The sequence below is a fragment of the Caretta caretta genome, chromosome 1 (genome assembly GCF_965140235.1).
Source record: "Caretta caretta isolate rCarCar2 chromosome 1, rCarCar1.hap1, whole genome shotgun sequence".
NCBI lineage: Eukaryota > Metazoa > Chordata > Testudines > Cheloniidae > Caretta > Caretta caretta.
In genome coordinates, this window is record NC_134206.1 from 1,777,166 (window position 1) to 1,796,475 (window position 19,310).

The 19,310-nt window shown below is 46.3% G+C and overlaps 1 protein-coding gene across 1 annotated transcript; it reads right to left on the reverse strand.

The window, feature by feature from the left end:
- Nucleotides 1–5,278: 5,278 nt before the first annotated feature.
- LOC125640799 (olfactory receptor 52R1-like) lies at nucleotides 5,279–6,277 on the reverse strand. Its single transcript, XM_048859776.2, has one exon. It carries the CDS (start codon nucleotides 6,275–6,277, stop codon nucleotides 5,279–5,281), a length of 999 nt encoding a protein of 332 aa, XP_048715733.1.
- Between the last annotated feature and the right edge of the window lie 13,033 nt (nucleotides 6,278–19,310).

The window sequence follows — 19,310 nt, forward strand, 5'->3', positions numbered from 1 at the left end:
ATATAAAAGGACCTCTGAGACATCCCCACCTTGTCTTAATATCCTCCTTCAGTTCTCTGGTTTGGATTTCTATCAAGGAAGTTCTGAAGAAGGACTAATGATCCCCAACCTGTTTGGGGATAAATGGACACAAATCAGATGTCAAGAATTATAACATTCATAAACCAGTCGGAGAACACTTCAATCTCTCTGGTCACGCAATCACTGACATGAAGGTCGCTATCTTAAAACAAAAAAACTTCAAATCCAGACTCCAGCGAGAAACTGCTGAATTGGAATTCATTTGCAAATTGGATACTATTAATTTAGGCTTAAATAGAGACTGGGAGTGGCTAAGTCATTATGCAAGGTAGCCTGTTTCCTCTTGTTTTTTCCTACCCCCCCCACACCCGATGTTCTGGTTTAACTTGGATTTAAACCTGGAGAATGGTCAGTTTAGATGAGCTATTACCAGCAGAAGAGTGAGTTTGTGTGTGTATGGGGGTGGGGGGGATGTGAGAAAACCTTGATCTATGCAGGAAATAGCCCGACTTGATTATGTAAAGAGTTGTCACTTTGGATGGGCTAGCACCAGCAGGAGAGTGAATTTGTGTGGGGGGGGTGGAGGGTGAGAAAACCTGGATTTGTGCTGGAAATGGCCCACCTGTTGATCACTTTAGATAAGCTATTACCAGCAGGACAGTGGGGTGGGAGGAGGTATTGTTTCATGATTTCTGTGTGTATATAAAGTCTGCTGCAGTTTCCACGGTAAACATCTGATGAAGTGAGCTGTAGCTCACGAAAGCTCATGCTCAAATAAATTGGTTAGTCTCTAAGGTGCCACAAGTACTCCTTTTCTTTTTGCAACCTGTTTGGGTGATTCCACAGAGACTTTTGCAAGTGAGCAGTTTATTCCTTCACTGCTGTGGTCCTGGTCTCTGAACACTGAAACATCACTTGGATGTATCTGATCTCTCAACCATTTATAGCTCTTCTTCTTTTATTTTATTTTTAACGCTTTAATATTTAATTGCTAAGGGATTGGCAGTGTCACGATTATTGGATAAGATCTGAGTTATATATTGACCTGGCTAAGTGGTTGATCTCTTGAGGTTAGAATGAGTCTATACGTGGTGAATCTGACCGCTCATCATGGAGTCCAGTATCTGGGTGGTGAGCCGAGTGCTGGGATACCTCAGGAGACTGCAATTGTGGCTTCCAGTTAATCAGTGTGGTGAGACAGAAGTTAACATTTGTTGCCATAGGCGGCGAGTTATATGGGCCCGTGGTGCCCAGGCACCAGGAATATTCCTGGCCCTGGGGCCTGGCTCCAACAAAGTTCAGGGCCAAGTCTCTCTCCTGGCCCCACCTGCCATCCCCCGCACGTTCCCTGGGGTGTCCCCCTAGCCCACCTGCCGCCCCTGGGCGATTTAACATGGCCCAGGATGCCCCAGCTGCCAGCACCAGCAGCGCAGTGGAGCTGAGCGGCTTCCTGCACGCTCGCTGCAGGTGGATGCTGGCCCATCCCTGCAGTCCGGGGGCGGCTGTGTCTCCACGTGCTGCCCCTGCTCTGAGCACCCCTGCAGCCAACGGGAAGCTGCGGGGAAGGTGCCTGGGGGCAGCAGTGCATGGAGACCCCCGGCCCACCCTACCTGAGAGCCGCTGCCGGAGGGGGTGCTCCAGATAAGCACCGAATCCCCCACCCTCTTCCAGAGCCTGTACCCACATCGCCTCCCCCCACACCTCCTGCACCCCCACTTGCTCCTGACACACTCCCTCCCACCCCCAAATTCCCACCTGCACCCTCACCCCCTCCCTCCCACCCTTCTTGCACCCAAACTCCCTCCCAGAGCCTGCACTCCTCACCCCCTCCTGCATTTCCACCCCTACCCAGAGCCTGCAACCAGGACCCAAATTCTCTCCTAGAGCCTGCACCCCAGAACCCCTCCCCGACCTAAAGTCCCTCCCGGAGCCTGACCTCTCCCCCCTTCTGCACCCAAACTCCCTCCCAGAGCCTGCACCATGAACCCCTTGTGCACCTCAGTTCCCTGCCCCAGCCCAGAGCCTTCACCCCAACTCCGTCCGAGAGCCTGCATCCTCCTGCACCCAAACTCCCTCCCAGAGCCTTAGGAAGTTGGTGGGGAGAGCTTGGAGGGGGGCAGGCTCTGGGCATTCTGGGCACCACCACAATTTGTACAAACCTGCCACCCCCGTTTGTTGCGGGCTTGGTAGAATCTGTGGATAGAACAATCACCAGTCCAGGGTGGGGCTGCCCCATTTCTCAGCAGGTTGCCTGAATCTGGCATCCTCAGCTGCGTCCCACTGAGGCGCGGTGACATATGGGCACCACTGACACAGACTATTGCTCACTACTGCCAGGACTCTCTTAGACCTGACAGGTATGGTCCATGCAGCAGCACAGAGGCCTGGTGCAGATCTCCGTTGCTTTCTCTAGTGAGGGGATCTCCCCTGATTTCAGTGGGGCTGCACCTACTTCCACCAACTAAGGATTTAGCCCAAATAATTTAACTAGAGAGAAAGAATCATCAGAGACCAGTGAGCTGGGATTGAAGAGTCCCAGCTCTGCCACAGATTCACTGGGTGACCTTGGGCAAGTCAGATTCGCACTCTGAGCCACAGCCTCTCCATCTATTAAATGGAGATTATTATTATTAATGATTTCCAGTGCACTGATACCAAAAGGTTCTAATCAGGGCCTTCGAGGGTGCACGCTGTAGAGTTCTAGGCACTGTGTGCTCCCTGGTAAACAAACAAGACAAGGCTGAAGACTGAGCTGTGTGGAAACCTGTTTTAGCGGCCATAGTGTTTAGCTGTTTCATTAATATATTTGTCCTTGTCAAGGTTCCTCCCCCACTCTGAACTCTAGTGTACAGATGTGGGGACCTGCATGAAAAACCTCCTAAGCTTATCTTTACCAGCTTAGGTCAAAACTTCCCCAAGGTACAAAAAATTCCACCCGTTGTCCTTGGATTGGCCGCTACCACCACCAACTAATACTGGTTACTGGGGAAGAGCTGTTTGGACGCGTCTTTCCCCCCAAAATACTTCCCAAAACCTTGCACCCCACTTCCTGGACAAGGTTTGGTAAAAAGCCTCACCAATTTGCCTAGGTGACTACAGACCCAGACCCTTGGATCTTAAGAACAATGAACAATCCTCCCAACACTTGCACCCCCCCTTTCCTGGGAAATGTTGGATAAAAAGCCTCACCAATTTGCATAGGTGACCACCGACCCAAACCCTTGGATCTGAGAACAATGAAAAAGCATTCAGTTTTCTTACAAGAAGACTTTTAATAAAAATAGAAGTAAATAGAAATGAAGAAATCCCCCCTGTAAAATCAGGATGGTAGATATCTTACAGGGTAATTAGATTCAAAAACATAGAGAACCCCTCTAGGCAAAACCTTAAGTTACAAAAAAGATACACAGACAGAAATAGTTATTCTATTCAGCACAATTCTTTTCTCAGCCATTTAAAGAAATCATAATCTAACACATACCTAGCTAGATTACTTACTAAAAGTTCTAAGGCTCCATTCCTGGTCTATCCCCGGCAGAAAAAAACAGCATATAGACAGACACACAGACCCTTTGTTTCTCTCCCTCCTCCCAGCTTTTGAAAGTATCTTGTCTCCTCCTTGGTCATTTTGTTCAGGTGCCAGCAAGGTTACCTTTAGCTTCTTAACCCTTTACAGGTGAGAGGAGCTTTCCCCTGGCCAGGAGGGATTTCAAAGGGGTTTACCCTTCCCTTTATATTTATGACAGTCCTGTTTAAGAAGGACAGCAACTCCACTGATCATGACACACAAATAGCCTCAGTGCGTCTATCACAACTAAGAGGAGGGGTGGGGTGTGGGTCAGGATTCCCTATTCTCACCTCTACCACTGACTTATTGTGTGGCTTTGGGTAAATCAGTTTATCACTATGTGGCTCAGTCCCTCCAAGACACGGGGATAATACTGCCTAGCAGCCTAGCTAAAGAGCTTCTAGATGTAGTAACCAGAAGTGTCATGCAGAGCGTATGTAAGACTCAGCTTCACAGTTCAGCTTCAGCCCCTGGGCAATGGGTGTACCTGCAGTTCCAGGTAAGGTGCCGTGTACATGTGTAAATACCCGGCTAATGGCAGGTGGGCTGTTTATCTCCCTCCCTATGAGCTACCACATCCACCCCGGCCTCTGCCCAGCATCCCGTCTTCCCAGCTAACGCGAGGGCTTACCCTTCCACCTCTCTCAGCTCTTGTCCTCCTAGCTTCAAAGCTGATTCCTTGCCTTGCTCCCTAGGCCTGGGTCAGGGCAAAGGGCTCCCAAACCATACCCATAAATTGCCGAGGGAGGTTGTGGAATCTCCGTCATTGGAAATTTTTAAGAGCAGGTTGGACAGACACCTCTCAGGGATGGTCTAGATCAGCTGTGTCCAATACGTTCACCACTAGCCGCATGTGGCTAATAGGCTATTGAATTGTGGCTAATGCATGTGGCTTTTTTATACTGTGGCTAATAAGAAAAATTCAAAACCACAAGTGTGGCTAGCATCAAAATTCTATTGGACACCGCTGGTCTAGATGGTGCTTGGGGACTGGACTTGATGGCATCTCAAGGTCCCTTCCAGTCCTATGATTCTATGTCAGGACTCTGCCTGCTACAGGCTCCCAGCTGGGAGGAACAAGAGGGAGCTGAAAGTGAAAGATATAAGCGGCACAATGGTCTCTTCCTTCACAAATTTGTAGCTGAGATTTAGGAGCCACAAACTATACGATGCAGTCTTTCCCGCCTGTATTACAGCTTTGCTCCCAACCCTCAGCTGCTTCTATACAGCTTCCTGGCTTCCCTCTCTTCCTCTGTTCGGCCTGTCAGCCACAGCGTTGCATGCTCAGGGCACTCACGGCAGGTTCCTTGTCAAGCTGCAGCAGCTCCCGTCCCACCCCTGAGCAGAGGGAGTCCAACTGGATTGGGGAGGGAGGTGGAGATAATCCAGTGTGTTACAGAGGGATGGAATGAGTAAGAAACAGGGATGGAGCCCTGTGGGAATAGGTGGAGAGGGGCAGAGGTTGAGGGGAGAGGTTGGGCAGATGGCGGGGCCTCAGAGGTTCAGTTACCAGCAATTAGAAAGGGGACAACTTAATGAGTTCTACATAGACCAGTTCCACAGTTTGTCACACTGACACAGCACAATGAGGACAGGAAAGAATTTAATGTTTCTCTGACCGTCCAGTCAGTGCTTCAGGCCAGCTCTGCACAGAGCTTGGTCTGAGAGCCAGGGCACCAGGAGACAACTTTAGGTCTCTTTTTGAGTAAAGAGCAGGAGCACCCTGTCTCGGATCTGTTTGGTCCTAACCCCGTAAATGATGGGGTTTAGCATGGGGGGCACCAGGAGATACACGTTGGCAATGAAAACATGGAAATGCAGATCCACATTATGCCCAAACCGGTATGTGAGGGAGGAGAAGAGAGCTGAGATGTAAAAGGCTAAGATGGCACAGAGGTGGGAGCTGCAGGTCCCCAAAGTCTTCAGCCGGGCGTCCTTTGTGGGGAGGCTGAAGATTGCTCTGAGGATCTGGGTATAGGACACAGTGATAAAAAACACATCCAGACCAATCACAGAGAATAGCACAAAGAGGCCGTAGTAACTACTGAGGTGGGTGTCAGCACAGGCCAGCTTCACCACGGCCATGTGCTCACAGTGTGTGTGGGGGATGATTTTGTTACTGCAATATGGCCACCGCCTCGCCAGGAGGAGATAAGGCAATACAAAGAAGCCTCCGCGCAGCACCACGGCCAGACAGATCTTGGCTATCATGGGGTTTGTTAGGATAGTGGAATGTCTCAGGGGATGGCAGATGGCCACGTAGCGATCCAAAGCCATGGCCACAAAGATCCCAGACTCCATCACTGAGAAGCAGTGCATAAAGTACATCTGGGTGAGGCAGGCATTGAAATCGATCTCCCTGGAATTGAACCAGAAGATGCTCAGCGTTTTGGGCAGGATGGACGTGGACAGGACCAGGTCGGTGACGGCCAGCATGCAGAGGAAATAGTACATGGGCCCATGGAGGCTCGTCTCCCTCTTCACAATGAACAGGATGGTGAAGTTCCCCAAGATGGCTATGATGTACATGGAGCAGAAGGGGATGGAGATCCAGACATGGGCCACCTCCAGGCCAGGAATTCCCAGCAGGATGAAGGTGGAGGGGTTGGTGAAGTCGGTTGTGTTGGAATCTGACATGGAGTAGGGGAGCAAGTGTCCAATGCTGAGGCAGAGCAATATATCTTGCATGTACTGTACGTTCTCCTGACTTCTTGTATGTGCCCAGGGTCCAGGGTGATGGTCTCAGTACAAGTGCCTGGGGGGAGAGACGATGTGAATCTGAGACACTGCATGCATTACTGGGGCTCTTCTCATGTATGAAGCAGACTGGTCACTCGTCACACACTGAAAAATGGCATTTTCATTATTCAGAGAAATTAATTATGAACCACTAACCCTACTAATGCCAATTCCATATTTCATGGTGCTACATGTGTCAATAATTCCTACACATCTTGATATGAGAAACCTTAATAGGCACTAGCAGGAAAAACGAGTGTGGATACTAGTTATCCATCATTGTTTCTTAATACAATGAAAGCCAGGCTAGAGAGTCCATCATGGAGGGAGTTCCCTATTCTCCCAGTTGCTCAAAATCTGAGAGTGGAAACAAACCCCAAACCTTTGTCAAGATATGTGCTGGGGGATACACCCCATCTAGAACAAACTTCAGGGAAAAGATCGGCGTCACCAATAGCAGCTCCATGGAAACAACTGCTCATTCGCAGCAGAGGCCAAAACAAAGACAATGTTTAGATGCCTGAGGAATGGGAAGGAGAATAACCTGCTCTGGACACACACTCAGTTTTGGTCACACAGTCTCTGTAAAGGATATAAAAGATCAAAAGGAGTTTTACGAGACAGGTTATAAGAATGGGAGAGGCTGTCAGTCATGGACAGAATGAAAAGTCTGGGACTCTTTAGTTTAGAGAAAAGACAAAGAAGGGGGTATATGACAGAGAGGAAAATAAAAGAATGTAAGTAATTATACTCATATGGACAAACAGAACATTTACCAACCAGTAATATCTATAGACACTTTGTGCTTCAAAAGGGATAAATATCAGCAAAACTCTTGGGAAGGAAAAATTTGGAGAGAAACATGGGAATGAAACTGGGAGTTCTTTAAGAAGAATTTATTAGACAGCTAAAAAGCCACAATACCACAGTCAAGACAGCGGACCACATGGGTAAAACCCCGGTCTGACACTACACCCCATATTATGCTTTGATCTGTTTGACATCCCTTATAATGACTTAAAATCTATCTTTTCTAGTTAATAAATTAGCTTTTGCTTTATCACAAACCAGCGTATGAGAGTGATAACTTGGGGCAGATCTATGCAGCGCAAGACAATATAATATTGTTTTGCACTCCAGATGGAGCAGCTGGGCACTTCCTTAGCGGTAGCCTCCCCGTGCGCAGCCGATCACAGCAGTCTGTAAGTTCTGCAGCTGGGTGTGTCCCTACCTGTGTGTTTGCTGGTGAAAGAGCAGGCTTGGCGACTTAGCACAGAACCACAGTGTGAGAGGGAGCCCAGCCTGGTGGGTCGGGGGGGCTCAGTGGCACCGCAGCTGCAGGTGGCACCCCGGGGGAAACCCGTCAGACCCAGTTCAGCGGGAGAGTGAATGCAGCAACTGGGGGCGGGGGAAGCGACATATGAAAAATGGGGGAGAAGACAGCAAGCAAAACATAATGGAATTCATGAAAATTGATAAAGTACGTTAAAGACATCAGGGAAAATCCATGCAGGGCTAAGGATGAGAAAAAGAAGATTATTAAGTATATTAAGAACAAAAGAAATGCTAGGAAAGGTTTAGGTCAATTCCTAGAGGGATAAAGGAAATTTATTAATATTGCAGAAAAAGTAGATGTGTTCAAGACGTATTTTTGTTCTGCATTTGGTACTCCTATTCCAGGCGATGATGAAATACTTTCCAGCCCTTTAGCAGTCATGGAGGATATTAAACAGCATCTATAGTAGAACCGTAGAGTTACAAACAGCAGAGTACACACGTATCTCATCATTCGGAACCAGAAGTGTGCAATCAGGCAGCAGCAGAGCAAAAAAAAAAAAGGGCAAATACAGGACAGTACTGTGTGAAAGCAGTTATCAACTGGCCATTGTCAGTGATTGGGGCTGTTTCTAGCAGGGTTCTTCAGGGATCAGTTCTGGGCTTGAGGCTATTCAATATGTTCATCAATGATCTGGAAGCCAATACAGAATCACTACAGATAAAATGTTCAGGCGACCTAAAGATTTGCAAAAAGTTTAACAATGAGGCAGCCAGGGCAGGCATACCGATGGATCTGAATTTAGGAGTCATTGTATACACCCAACTCATTGTGAGCTTCCAGTGTGATGCTGAGGCCAAAAGGGCTAATGCAATCCTTGGATGCATAAACAGGGTAGTAATGAGTTGCAGCAGGGGAAGGGTTTTACCTTCGCAAACGTCACTGGTGAAAACTGATTGTGTGAATTTTAAAAAGGAGGTTGAAAAACTGGAAAGGGGCAGAAAGGAGCCACAAAAAATGATTGCAGACAGGAGATAATGACTGAGAGAGAGAGAGAGAGAGAGAGAGAGAGAGAGAGAGAGAGAGAGAGAGAGAGAGAGAGAGAGTTGAAGAGCTTCCTCAATTTATTTCATCAAAAAAATGTCCAAGCTGAGATGTTCCTTGGGAGAAAACCCTGGGTAATAATGGGTTCTTTAATCTAGTGGAGAAAGGCAGAGCAAGGCCCAATGGGTGGAAGCTGATGCCAGGCAAATTCCAATCGGAAATAAGGGCCAAATGTTTAGCACTGAGGGCTATTAACCATTGGGATAAACTGCAAAGGGAAGTGATGGATTGTCCATCACCTCATCTCTGGATGAAACATATGCTTGAAGGCTTGTCTATACTTAAAACACTACAGTGGAATTGCCATACAACTTCAGTGTGAACACTACTTATACAGATAGCAGGGTTCTCCTGAGAGTTGGTAGCTAGGTTGAGGGAAGAATTCTTCCCTGAACCTCATGCTTTCTACCCTGGGGTTAGGTTGATATCGCTACATTGCTGAGGAGGGTGGATTTGTTTGCTACTGCAAATACAATTTTGGTTGTATTAACAGAGGCATAGCTTGCAAGTCCTGGGATGTATAACTACCACTCTATTCAATGCTGGTTAGACCTCAGCTGGACTATTGTGTCCAGCCTGGATTACCAATGTATTGGAAGGATGTAGATAAGCTGGAAAGGATCCGGAGGTGAGAGACAAAGAGGATCCAAGGGATGGAATTCAAGCCATGGGAACAAAGGCTAAAGAAACTGGGTATGTTTAGTTTGGAAAAATGGAGATTAGGTGAGGACAGACTAGCGGTCTTCAAGTACTTGAAAAGCTGCTATAAAAAAGATGGAGAATGATTGTTCTTTCTTGCCAAGGAGGGGAGGACAAGAGGCAATGGGTTCAAACAGCAGCATAGAAGATGTAGATTAAATCTCACTGTAAGAACAGGATAACAATGGAACAGACACCTCAGAAGGTTGTGGAAGCTCCTTCGCTGGAGGTTTTCCAAGGGATATTGGACAGCCATCTGTCTTGGGTGGTTCAGACACAACAAATCCTTCCTTTTTTGGTAGGGGGTTAGACCGGATGACCCTTGTGGTATCTTCTAACCCTACAGCTCTATGATTCTGTGATGCAAAACACCAGTATAGACCAGGACTTAGTCACACACAAGTTTCTGGGCTCAATGTAGGAGTAACTGGGTGAAATTTAATGGCTTGTGTCATACAGGAGATCAGGATGGATGACCTTAAAAACTTTCTAATAGTCCATATGAATCTATCAATAAAGAAAGTAGATCAGGCATTTATATTTACTGTGTCTCATGACACAAAACAGGGAGCATTCAATTACACTGAAAGTCTGAACATACAACACTGATACAATAAAATTGTAAAAATAATACATATTTGGCCTGTGGAATCCATTGCCAGCAACATTATGGGAGCAAAGATTTTAGCCGAATGGGATTCACACATAGATTGGCCATTGTATTCACACATAGATTGGCCATTCTCCAGTGAAGCTAGGAGAAAATATGTCTTGCTCATGTTGAATAAAGATTTTTTTTTCATTGAGAAGCTCTAGCACCTTCATGCATTCCAGTAGATAAAGGTCAGGAAACAGCCCCGTTTACAGCCATAGCCCTGAAATGCAAGAGAAGGAGGTGACAGTATCTGTGCATTAACACACAGTGGGTTCATGGGGTCTTTTCTCCTACTCCAAGGGGTCCTACTCCAAGGGGAGTTTTGCCTGAGTAGTTCCTGAGCAAACTATGGGGTATGACCTCAGAATTTGTCCTCATATTGTACATCTACTAATAGCTTTCATCCTGAAATTCAGCCACCTTGGGGATGAAGACCATCAGTTGTGGGGCAGGGAGGGCAGCACAGCATACAGGGAAATTTTGGCCCATGGTACTGGAGGAAATTCATCACCTGTGGCCAGGGCCTGGGATGTTTAATGGGTGTGCAGAGCATAAAGGACCACAAAATTACTTTCTATCCCATCATTCCCAAGTTATAATAGGTTTGTCGAGAAGGTGAGCTCCTCAGCAAGAGATGGGTACCTGTGAATCCTGAGAAGGAAGTGTCCTTCCTAGGAATCCCCCTCAGGTAGCCGTGTCCCATACCGCTCTCAGCCCAGCATCTGCAGAAGTGTCCCACGTTGAGATCTGACACAGGGGTGTGCACCATTTATAATAGAGCTCCGTGCAATCCCAGGGAGGCTTGCTCAGCCTCTAGGAAGCAGTGGGCATCTGAATGTAAACTGGGTGGAGACAAGCCTCTCTGTGCTTCTGTGTTCCTTATCCACCTTTAGGAGTAAACAATAATTAAGGGACCTTCCCAAAGGGAGCTGAGAACTGTGGGGCTCTGTGCTGAGTCAGAAATGAATTGACTGCTCCGTGTATTTGTGATATTAAAAATTATAGTTGATTGATAAGAAAACTAGGGATAATGCCTAGATCTCCAAATGGTCTGATACCATGTAAATGCTAAGGAGGTCTGGGTAGATAGTAGACAGAGAGCTCTGGAGAAAGATGGCTGAGGGAAGACACAAACACTTTCTGCAGACACACGGGGCTGTTGCTAAGAGATCAGAGATCAGTAATTCTCACCAGTAAAAATCATCATACTGTGCAGCACCTTCTATTGAAGGATCTTCAAAAGACCTAGCAAGGGAAAGTCACTATGAGCATATCCCCATTGTACAGATAAGTAAACTGAGGCACAGGGAGATGTGACTCGGCCAAGGTCACACAGAGAATGACAGACGGAATCCAGGAGTCCTGACTTCCCTGCCATAACCACATTCTCTCCATCAGTAACTGAGTGCATGAGAAGAGGGAAACGGACTCATACTCTAGCTGGGCCTATTTATTGGGTGGAGGTGATGGACTTCTCCATGGTGCAACCACAAACTGGGGTACTTCTGACCCCTCTGGAATTCCAGTCTGGGTCCCTCTCACACTGTGAGGCTGTGACAAGCTGCAGTCCTCTCCATGTCTTAAACATACACAGTCAGAAACACACTCAGCTGCAGTTACATGAATTAGTTCACTAGCCACTCATGAACCAAAAATAGAGAGGCTCCAGCCAATTCCCCCAGCTCCCCCACCAAGGACCCAAACGCTGTACCGTCTTGCCCTGGTCGAAAGCCTGACCAGTGTAATTTTATTATCCATTCCCCCTCTCTCTCAAGGGGAGAGGACAATGCACCAACTCCATTTCCTGAGCAGATTTCTCTTTTACATTTCAAACAACACACTATATTGGCGGGGGGTGTATTTGTCAATTGGACAATGACTTTTTCATACTATCTCTTTTTGTAGATTCTGGAGTCAAAGTGTAAAGCACATACTCATGAACAGATTGGGCAGACAAAGTCAGCCATGAGCGCCCTGGTATCTATTGCAGTATGATGCGTTTCCGTGGCAGCTAACAATCGATTCATTCTCTCCTCTTCAAAGGTTTGAAAAGCTCTGGGTGTTATATGTTGCCATGCAGATCCATTGGCAATAATCAAACAGATTTATTAACTAGAGAAATATAGGTTTTAAGTGATTATATGTAATAGCGAACCGATCAAAGTTGGTTATCTAAAAAATAAACAAAATCACAGTGTAAGTTTTATACATTAGACAGGATTTGAATCAAGCAGTGTGTCACCCTGATGGGACAAACAGCCCACCAGTCTTCCATACACAGGCGAGAAATCCCTTCAGCCTGGGACCCCATCCCCAGTTCAGTCCTCATTCTTAATGTGTTTCCAGGCGTTGAGCTGTGGGGGAATGGGGGCCATGTGATGATGTCACTTCTCTATTTCATAGCTTTTGCCATGTGATGGTAATATCATTTTTCCAAGTGGAAGTCCTCCCCGTACAGTTAGTGGAAAAGTACAGGAACAAGATGGAGTCCAGTGTCATATGAGCTGGCCACATGCGCTTGCATGCTTCTATGAGCCATAGCAGGGGCCATTACCCATATCTGGGCTAGAACGTTCACAGGAAACTCCATCAGGTGGAATATGCTTCTTCTAAGTCCTATCGTATTTCTTAAGGAGCCATTACCATGAATGGTTCATCCACAGTGTGCTGGCTAGACTGCACGTAAACTATCTTGTGTATGTTAAGGAGCAAACACATTTGGAATACTGGTATATAGTTAATATTCATAAATGTAGGTACAAAAATTGTACATGCATACAAATAGGGTAAGCTCTGGGTTGTTATAGAGCACGTCTCTTTGTATCTGTGCAGCATTGTTAAGTCATTGTGTTTTTACAACTGGTGATAACCCAATACAAATATTCATGAATGCCATGAGTTGGCGTGCCTCAGTTTCCCCCTACCACACAGCAGACCAGGTTTATTATGGTTTCCCTGCTGTGACAAGCTTTGAGCCTGTTTCCGGGTGTTAGCTGAGAAGCAGTATCCCAAAAGGGATTCTTGTTTACTATTCCTAGCATGTCCAAAAGCCTTTCCCAACAATCATACATGTTACATCTTGTCATGGGAATTAGCATCAGTACCAAATTATTTCTTTTAAAAGATATAAGAATGTTCTTATCTTAGCAACAAACTTTCCATCGTGAGATTTAACAATGACACCAAATCTTCTATCACAGGTAGGTGTTTCCAAATATTTTTTATTATTTCATGCCTTCTGCTTGGACAGTTCAGTTTGTCAATACCCACTGTGTCTTTAAACTCCTCCCTGAACCTGAACATGTGTTAAATTTACTCGTTTTCCTTTCCCCTCAGTGTCCCCTTCAGAAGGGATCTCAATCAAAGGTCATTTTACGGATCTTGGTATGACAGGGTCTGGTGAGGTAAGTTTGTTTAATAGCCCTATTAAACTTTAACATGTAGGTAAGTTTGTAGCATGAACTGTTCTGTCCTTCCAATATATTTTGTACTCTGGTATTACTCTGTCCCATTGATTATCCTCATTCCACCAAGTTTCTGTGATGCCTCTTATATCAATATCTTCATTTAAAATGAGGCACTCTAGTTCACCCATTTTATTATTTAGACTTCTAGCATTTCTATATTAGTACTTTCAAAATTGTCACTTTATTAGCTGTCTGCCATTACAGGATGTATTTGAACGGGAGTCTTCTTCATTTGTTTCTCATCAGAGCCTACCCATATTTTATCATCTTCCATCCTCTCCTCCTTACTACGAGAATCTCCATGACTACAGCCTCCCCTAAGGGATGACTCTGTTTGAACCATGTGCTTTTCCGCACATGTTGGCTTTCACTCAGCCCTTAGTTTAAAAAATTCTCTCTGTGCTATGTTAATTTTGAGTGCCAGCGGTCTGGTTCCATTTTGGTTTCGGTGGAGCCCAGCCTTCCTGTGTATGCTCCCGCATTCCCCAAAGTTTCCCCAGTTCCTGATAAATCTACCCCCCCACACACCGTCTCAGCCACGCATTGATACCTTGCAGTTCTGCCTGTCTAATGGGCCCTGTGCGTGAAAGTGGAAGTAGTTCAGAGAATTCTACCATGGAGGACCTGGACTTCAATCTCTTTCCTAGAAGCCTAAATTTGTCCTGCAGGACCTCACAAGAGATCTGCAACCTTCGCACAAGGCAGCCAAGTCACCATGCAGTTCTCCCAGTCATCACAAACCCAACTATCTATATTTCGAATGATCAAATCCCCCCTAACAATTACCTGTCTCTTCCTAATAACTGGAGTTCCGTCCCCTGGAGAGGTATTCTCAGTATGACAGGAGACCATCACATCATCTGGAAGCAGGGTCCCAGCTGCTCTAGTTTGACATTCTTTTTCCTTGAGACTTTCATCATCCTCAAAAGCACAGAGGCTGTCAGACTGGGGATGGGACCACTCTGCTCTGTCCCGGAAAGATCATCTGTGTATCCCTCTGTCTCCCTTAGCTCCCTTTAGCCACTCTGGTCTCCAAAGCCCATACACAGTCCTCTAGCACCTAACGCCCAGTAATTGGGGTGTGTAGGGGCCTGGCTAAGGAGCTGGAGAGAGGTGCATATTTCCTCATGGGACTGTCATCTGTGATCCCTCTCCTGGAGCGAGGTGCCCAGGACAGGTCAGCACTTTCTAGTGACAGATCTGATAGAGTGTTGGGAGACTCAGATTCAAAATCTCTGCTCTACCTGATTTGGACCAGGGACTAAAACACATGTCTCTCGTGTCCCACATGAGTGCCCTGAGTACCAGGCAAATGGCAATTCTGTGTGGGGCATTGAGTCTGTCTGTCTGGAGCTCTTCCACTTTGTACAAATAAACCTTCAGAGGAGCAGGGATTTGAATCTGGGTCTCACAGACTCCAGGTGAGGGTGCTAAACTGCGAGCTGAGGGTGCACACACATGCAAGCACTCACATGGACCCATGTGCACACTCACGCACACATACACCTATGCACACATACACACACAGATACCCAGGTGTGACGGGTTGGATCACAGAAACCCATGGCGGGAAGGATAGCTCAGTGGTTTGAGTATTGGCCTGCTAAACCCAGGGTTGTGAGTTCAATCCTTTGATGGGCCATTTAGGGATCTGGGGAAAAATTGTTTAAGAAGTGTTCCTGTCTCCAACACTCAGATGCCTAGCTCCCAATGGGGTCCAAACCCCAAATAAATCCATTTTACCTTGTATAAAACTTATACAGGGTAAATTCATAAATTATTCACCATCTGTAACACTCAGAGAAGGATATGCGCAGCTGTTCTCTCTACCCCCCCCCCCCGGCAGGTATTAATACATACTCTGGGTTAATTAATAAGTAAAATGTGATTTTATTAAATACAAAAAGTAGGATTTAAGTGGTTCCAAGTAATAACAGACAGAACAAAGTGAATTCCAAGCAAAATAAAATAAAAAATGCAAGTGTAAACCTAATGTAGTAAGAAAGTGATTACAGATGAAATCTAACCCTCAGAGATGTTCCAATAAGATTATTTTACAGACTAGTCTCCTTCTAGTCTGGGTCCAGTGATCACTCACACCCTCGTGGCTACTGTTCTTTGTTCCAGTTTCTTTCAGGTATCCTTGGAGATGGAGAGGCTCTCTCTTCAGCCAACTGAAGACCAAATGGAGGGGGCTCCCAGGGGCTTAAATAGACTTTCTTTTGTGGGTGGAAACCCCTTCCTCTCTCCTATCCAGAATTCAGTCCAAGATCGAGTTTTGGAGTCACATGGGCAAGTCACATGTCCATGCATGACTTGGTTCCTAACAAGCCAGGCCACATTCCTGGGAAAGCTCAGATGTGGATTGGCATCTCCCAGTTCATAGTAAGCTTAAGTGTTTCTTGATTGGGCACTGTCAAGGTTCCTTCCCCACTCTGAACTCTAGGGTACAGATGTGGGGACCTGCATGAACACCTCCTAAGCTTACTTTTACCAGCTTAGGTTAAAATTTCCCAAGGTACAAACTATTTTACCCTTTTGCCTCTGGACTTCCACTGCCACCACCAAACTTTATCTGGGTTCCTGAAAAAGCATAGTTTGGACACGTCTTTCCACCCAAAATCCTCCCAACCCTTGCACCCCACTTTCTGGGGAAGGTTTGGTAAAAATCCTCACCAATTTGCATAGGTGACCACAGACCCAAACCCTTGGATCTGAGAACAATGAAAAAGCATTCAGTTTCCTTACAAGAAGACTTTTAATAGAGGTAAAAGGAGAATCATCTCTGTAAAATCAGGATGGTAAATACTTTACAGGGTAATTAGATTCAAAACACAGAGAATCCCTCTAGGCAAAACCTTAAGTTACAAAAAAGACACACAGACAGGAATAGTCATTCTATTCAACACAGCTATTTTCTCAGCCATTTCAAGAAATCATAATCTAACACATATCTAGCTAGATTACTTACTAAGTTCTAAGACTCCATTCCTGTTCTGTCTCCAGCAAAAGCATCATAATGACAGACCCAGACCTTTTGTTTTTCTCCCTCCTCCCAGCTTTTGAAAGTATCTTGTCTCCTCATTGGTCCTTTTGGTCAGGTGCCAGTGAGGTTACCTTTAGCTTCTTAACCCTTTACAGGTGAAAGGATTTTTCCTCTGGCCAGGAGGGATTTTAAAGGGGTTTACCCTTCCCTTTATATTTATGACAGGCACTTACTGAAAATAGTCTTTTCTCAGGAAGCTGACCAACTGCTTCACTGAGGTTACTTAAAATTAAACAAGTACATAGCCAATGTTCATCATTTTGAATTAAAAAACGATACATGCATACAAATAGGATGAATATATTTAGTAGATCATAACCTTTACAGAGATATGTTAAACATGGCATACATAGCAAAAAACATATTCCAATTATGTCACACATACATTAAAAAGCATATTCCCAGAAAGCATTATGGGGTGCAACGTCACACCAGGCACAACCACGCCTATGGACACACATGCAAACACACACACACAATCCCGATCTGCAAGGCCCCATGGGGGAGTTGTGGTCTGAAAACGCCTAACTGATTGGGCCTGACGGGGAGATGGGTGAGGGAACACCTCATTGGAGAACGCCACCGGAACGGAGGCCCGAGCAAAGACTCTGAGCAGCTTGTTATCTGTGGAGCAGCATCAGCATTCAGGCTGCTTTGTGCAGGTGACTGCCAGAACCTGAGGCTCCTGCAGGGTCAGGCAGCAGATGAGCCGGGGTTTGAGAAAGGCAGCAGTGCCTAAATTCAGTATTTACACAAGTGCCTTTGTGGATCTAGCCCTGGACACCTTTTTGGAAGATGCTTTAGTCAAACACAAGTTGAGGTTGTTCAAAGTCAAGGGGGCTGGCTGGCTATGGTTGGAGGAAACACTCACGTTCACGGATGTCCACCTCCCACTTTTAAAGAAAAGAAAAGGAGTACTTGTGGCACCTTAGAGACTAACCAATTTATTTGAGCATGAGCTTTCGTGAGCTACAGCTCACTTCATCAGATGTTTACCGTGGAAACTGCAGCAGACTTTATATACACACAGAGAATATATTGTTTCATATTCTCTGTGTGTATATAAAGTCTGCTGCAGTTTCCACGGTAAACATCTGATGAAGTGAGCTGTAGCTCACGAAAGCTCATGCTCAAATAAATTGGTTAGTCTCTAAGGTGCCACAAGTACTCCTTTTCTTTTTGCGAATACAGACTAACACGGCTGTTCCTCTGAAACCACTTTTAAAGGACTCTTTCCTCAGCTATTTGTACAAGGACCAGGCTCCCTGCAGCAAAACAAGCCTTTCTCTGCTTTTCCCGTCCTCCAGTGGCTCCAGTGTCCCAGCTGCTTGTCCTGCTAGATCCAGGGAATGTCCCTTCCTCAGGTGGCGAGCAACTGTAGCAAAATTGTGGGAGAAGAACATGCTGTGATGCTGTATGATTGAATAATGACCATCTTTATCATTGTTGCTGCCACTGTTATTCAGCTGCAACAAATGTTGAACAAAGTGTGTCCTGTCAGGTGTCAATAGGAAAGTTATGATCTGCTGGGTATGATTATCCTGTTCGTGTGCATGTCTTGCCTTTGTGTCTCAAGTTATGATTACTGGTGCTGTACTGGTACCAGAGGAGCAATTCCAGTTCATGGCCAGAGCAATGGTGCTGGGGGGTCAGGACTCTTGGTTCTTATTCTCAGCTCTACCACTGACTCATTGTTTGGCCTTGGGTAAATCACTTTACATCTGTGTGGCTCAGCCCATCCATGACATGGGGATAACGCTGCCTTGCAGCCTAGCTATAGATCCTCCAGATGTAGTGATCAAAAGCATCATGCAGAGCATATGGTAGACACAGCTTCCCTGTTCAGCTTCAGCCCCTGGGCAATGGATGTCCTGTAGTTCCAGATAAAGTGCCATGTACACGTGTAAATACCCAGCTCTTGGCAGGTGTGCCAGTTATCTCCCTCCCTGTCAGCTACTGCAGCCATCCCGGCCTCTGCCCAGCACCCCAGCTTCCCAGATAAAACAGGGGCTGATCCTTCTGCCTCTCTCTGCTGTTGTCCTCCCAGCTTCAAAGCTGATTCCTTGCCCTGCCCACGAGGCCTGGCTCAGGGCAAACAGCTCCCAGTCTATCCTCGTTACAGGAGGAACAAAAGGGAGCCAGAAGCTAAAGAAATAAGTCACACAATGGTCTCTGCCCTCAGGATTTTGTATCTGAGCTGTAGGGCCCACAAACTGTACGATGCATAATCCTGCCCGTCTCCCACACAACCCTCAGCTGCTTTTATACAGCTTCCTGGCTTCCCTCTCTGCTCCTAAGTGGCGTGTCGGCCAGAGCACTGTGTCCTCACTGTACCCAGTGCAGGCTCTTTGTAAGGCTGCAGCAGCTCCAGTCCCAGCCTCGGATCCTATGGAGCCCCGCTGGGGTGGTGGGAAAGGGAGGAGTTTCGGCGAGCGATGGTGGAAGAAAAGGAGAGGAGTGAGCAAGAGGGGCGGGGCCTTGAGTGGTAAAGCGCAGAAATGGTTGGAGGCTTGAGGTGAGATGTGGAGCAGGGGCTGGACACTGGAGGAAGGAATTGGGCAGAGGGCAGAGCCCCAGGGGTCCATTTAATAGAAATTGGAAAGGTGGCATCCCAATTGGTTAAGGAGTTGAACACAGAGCAATTCCCCTGTTTGTCACACTGACACAGCACAGTAAGAGCAGGAAAGAGCATTTAATGTCTTTTTGACTGTCTAAGAAGTGACTCAGGGAAGAGG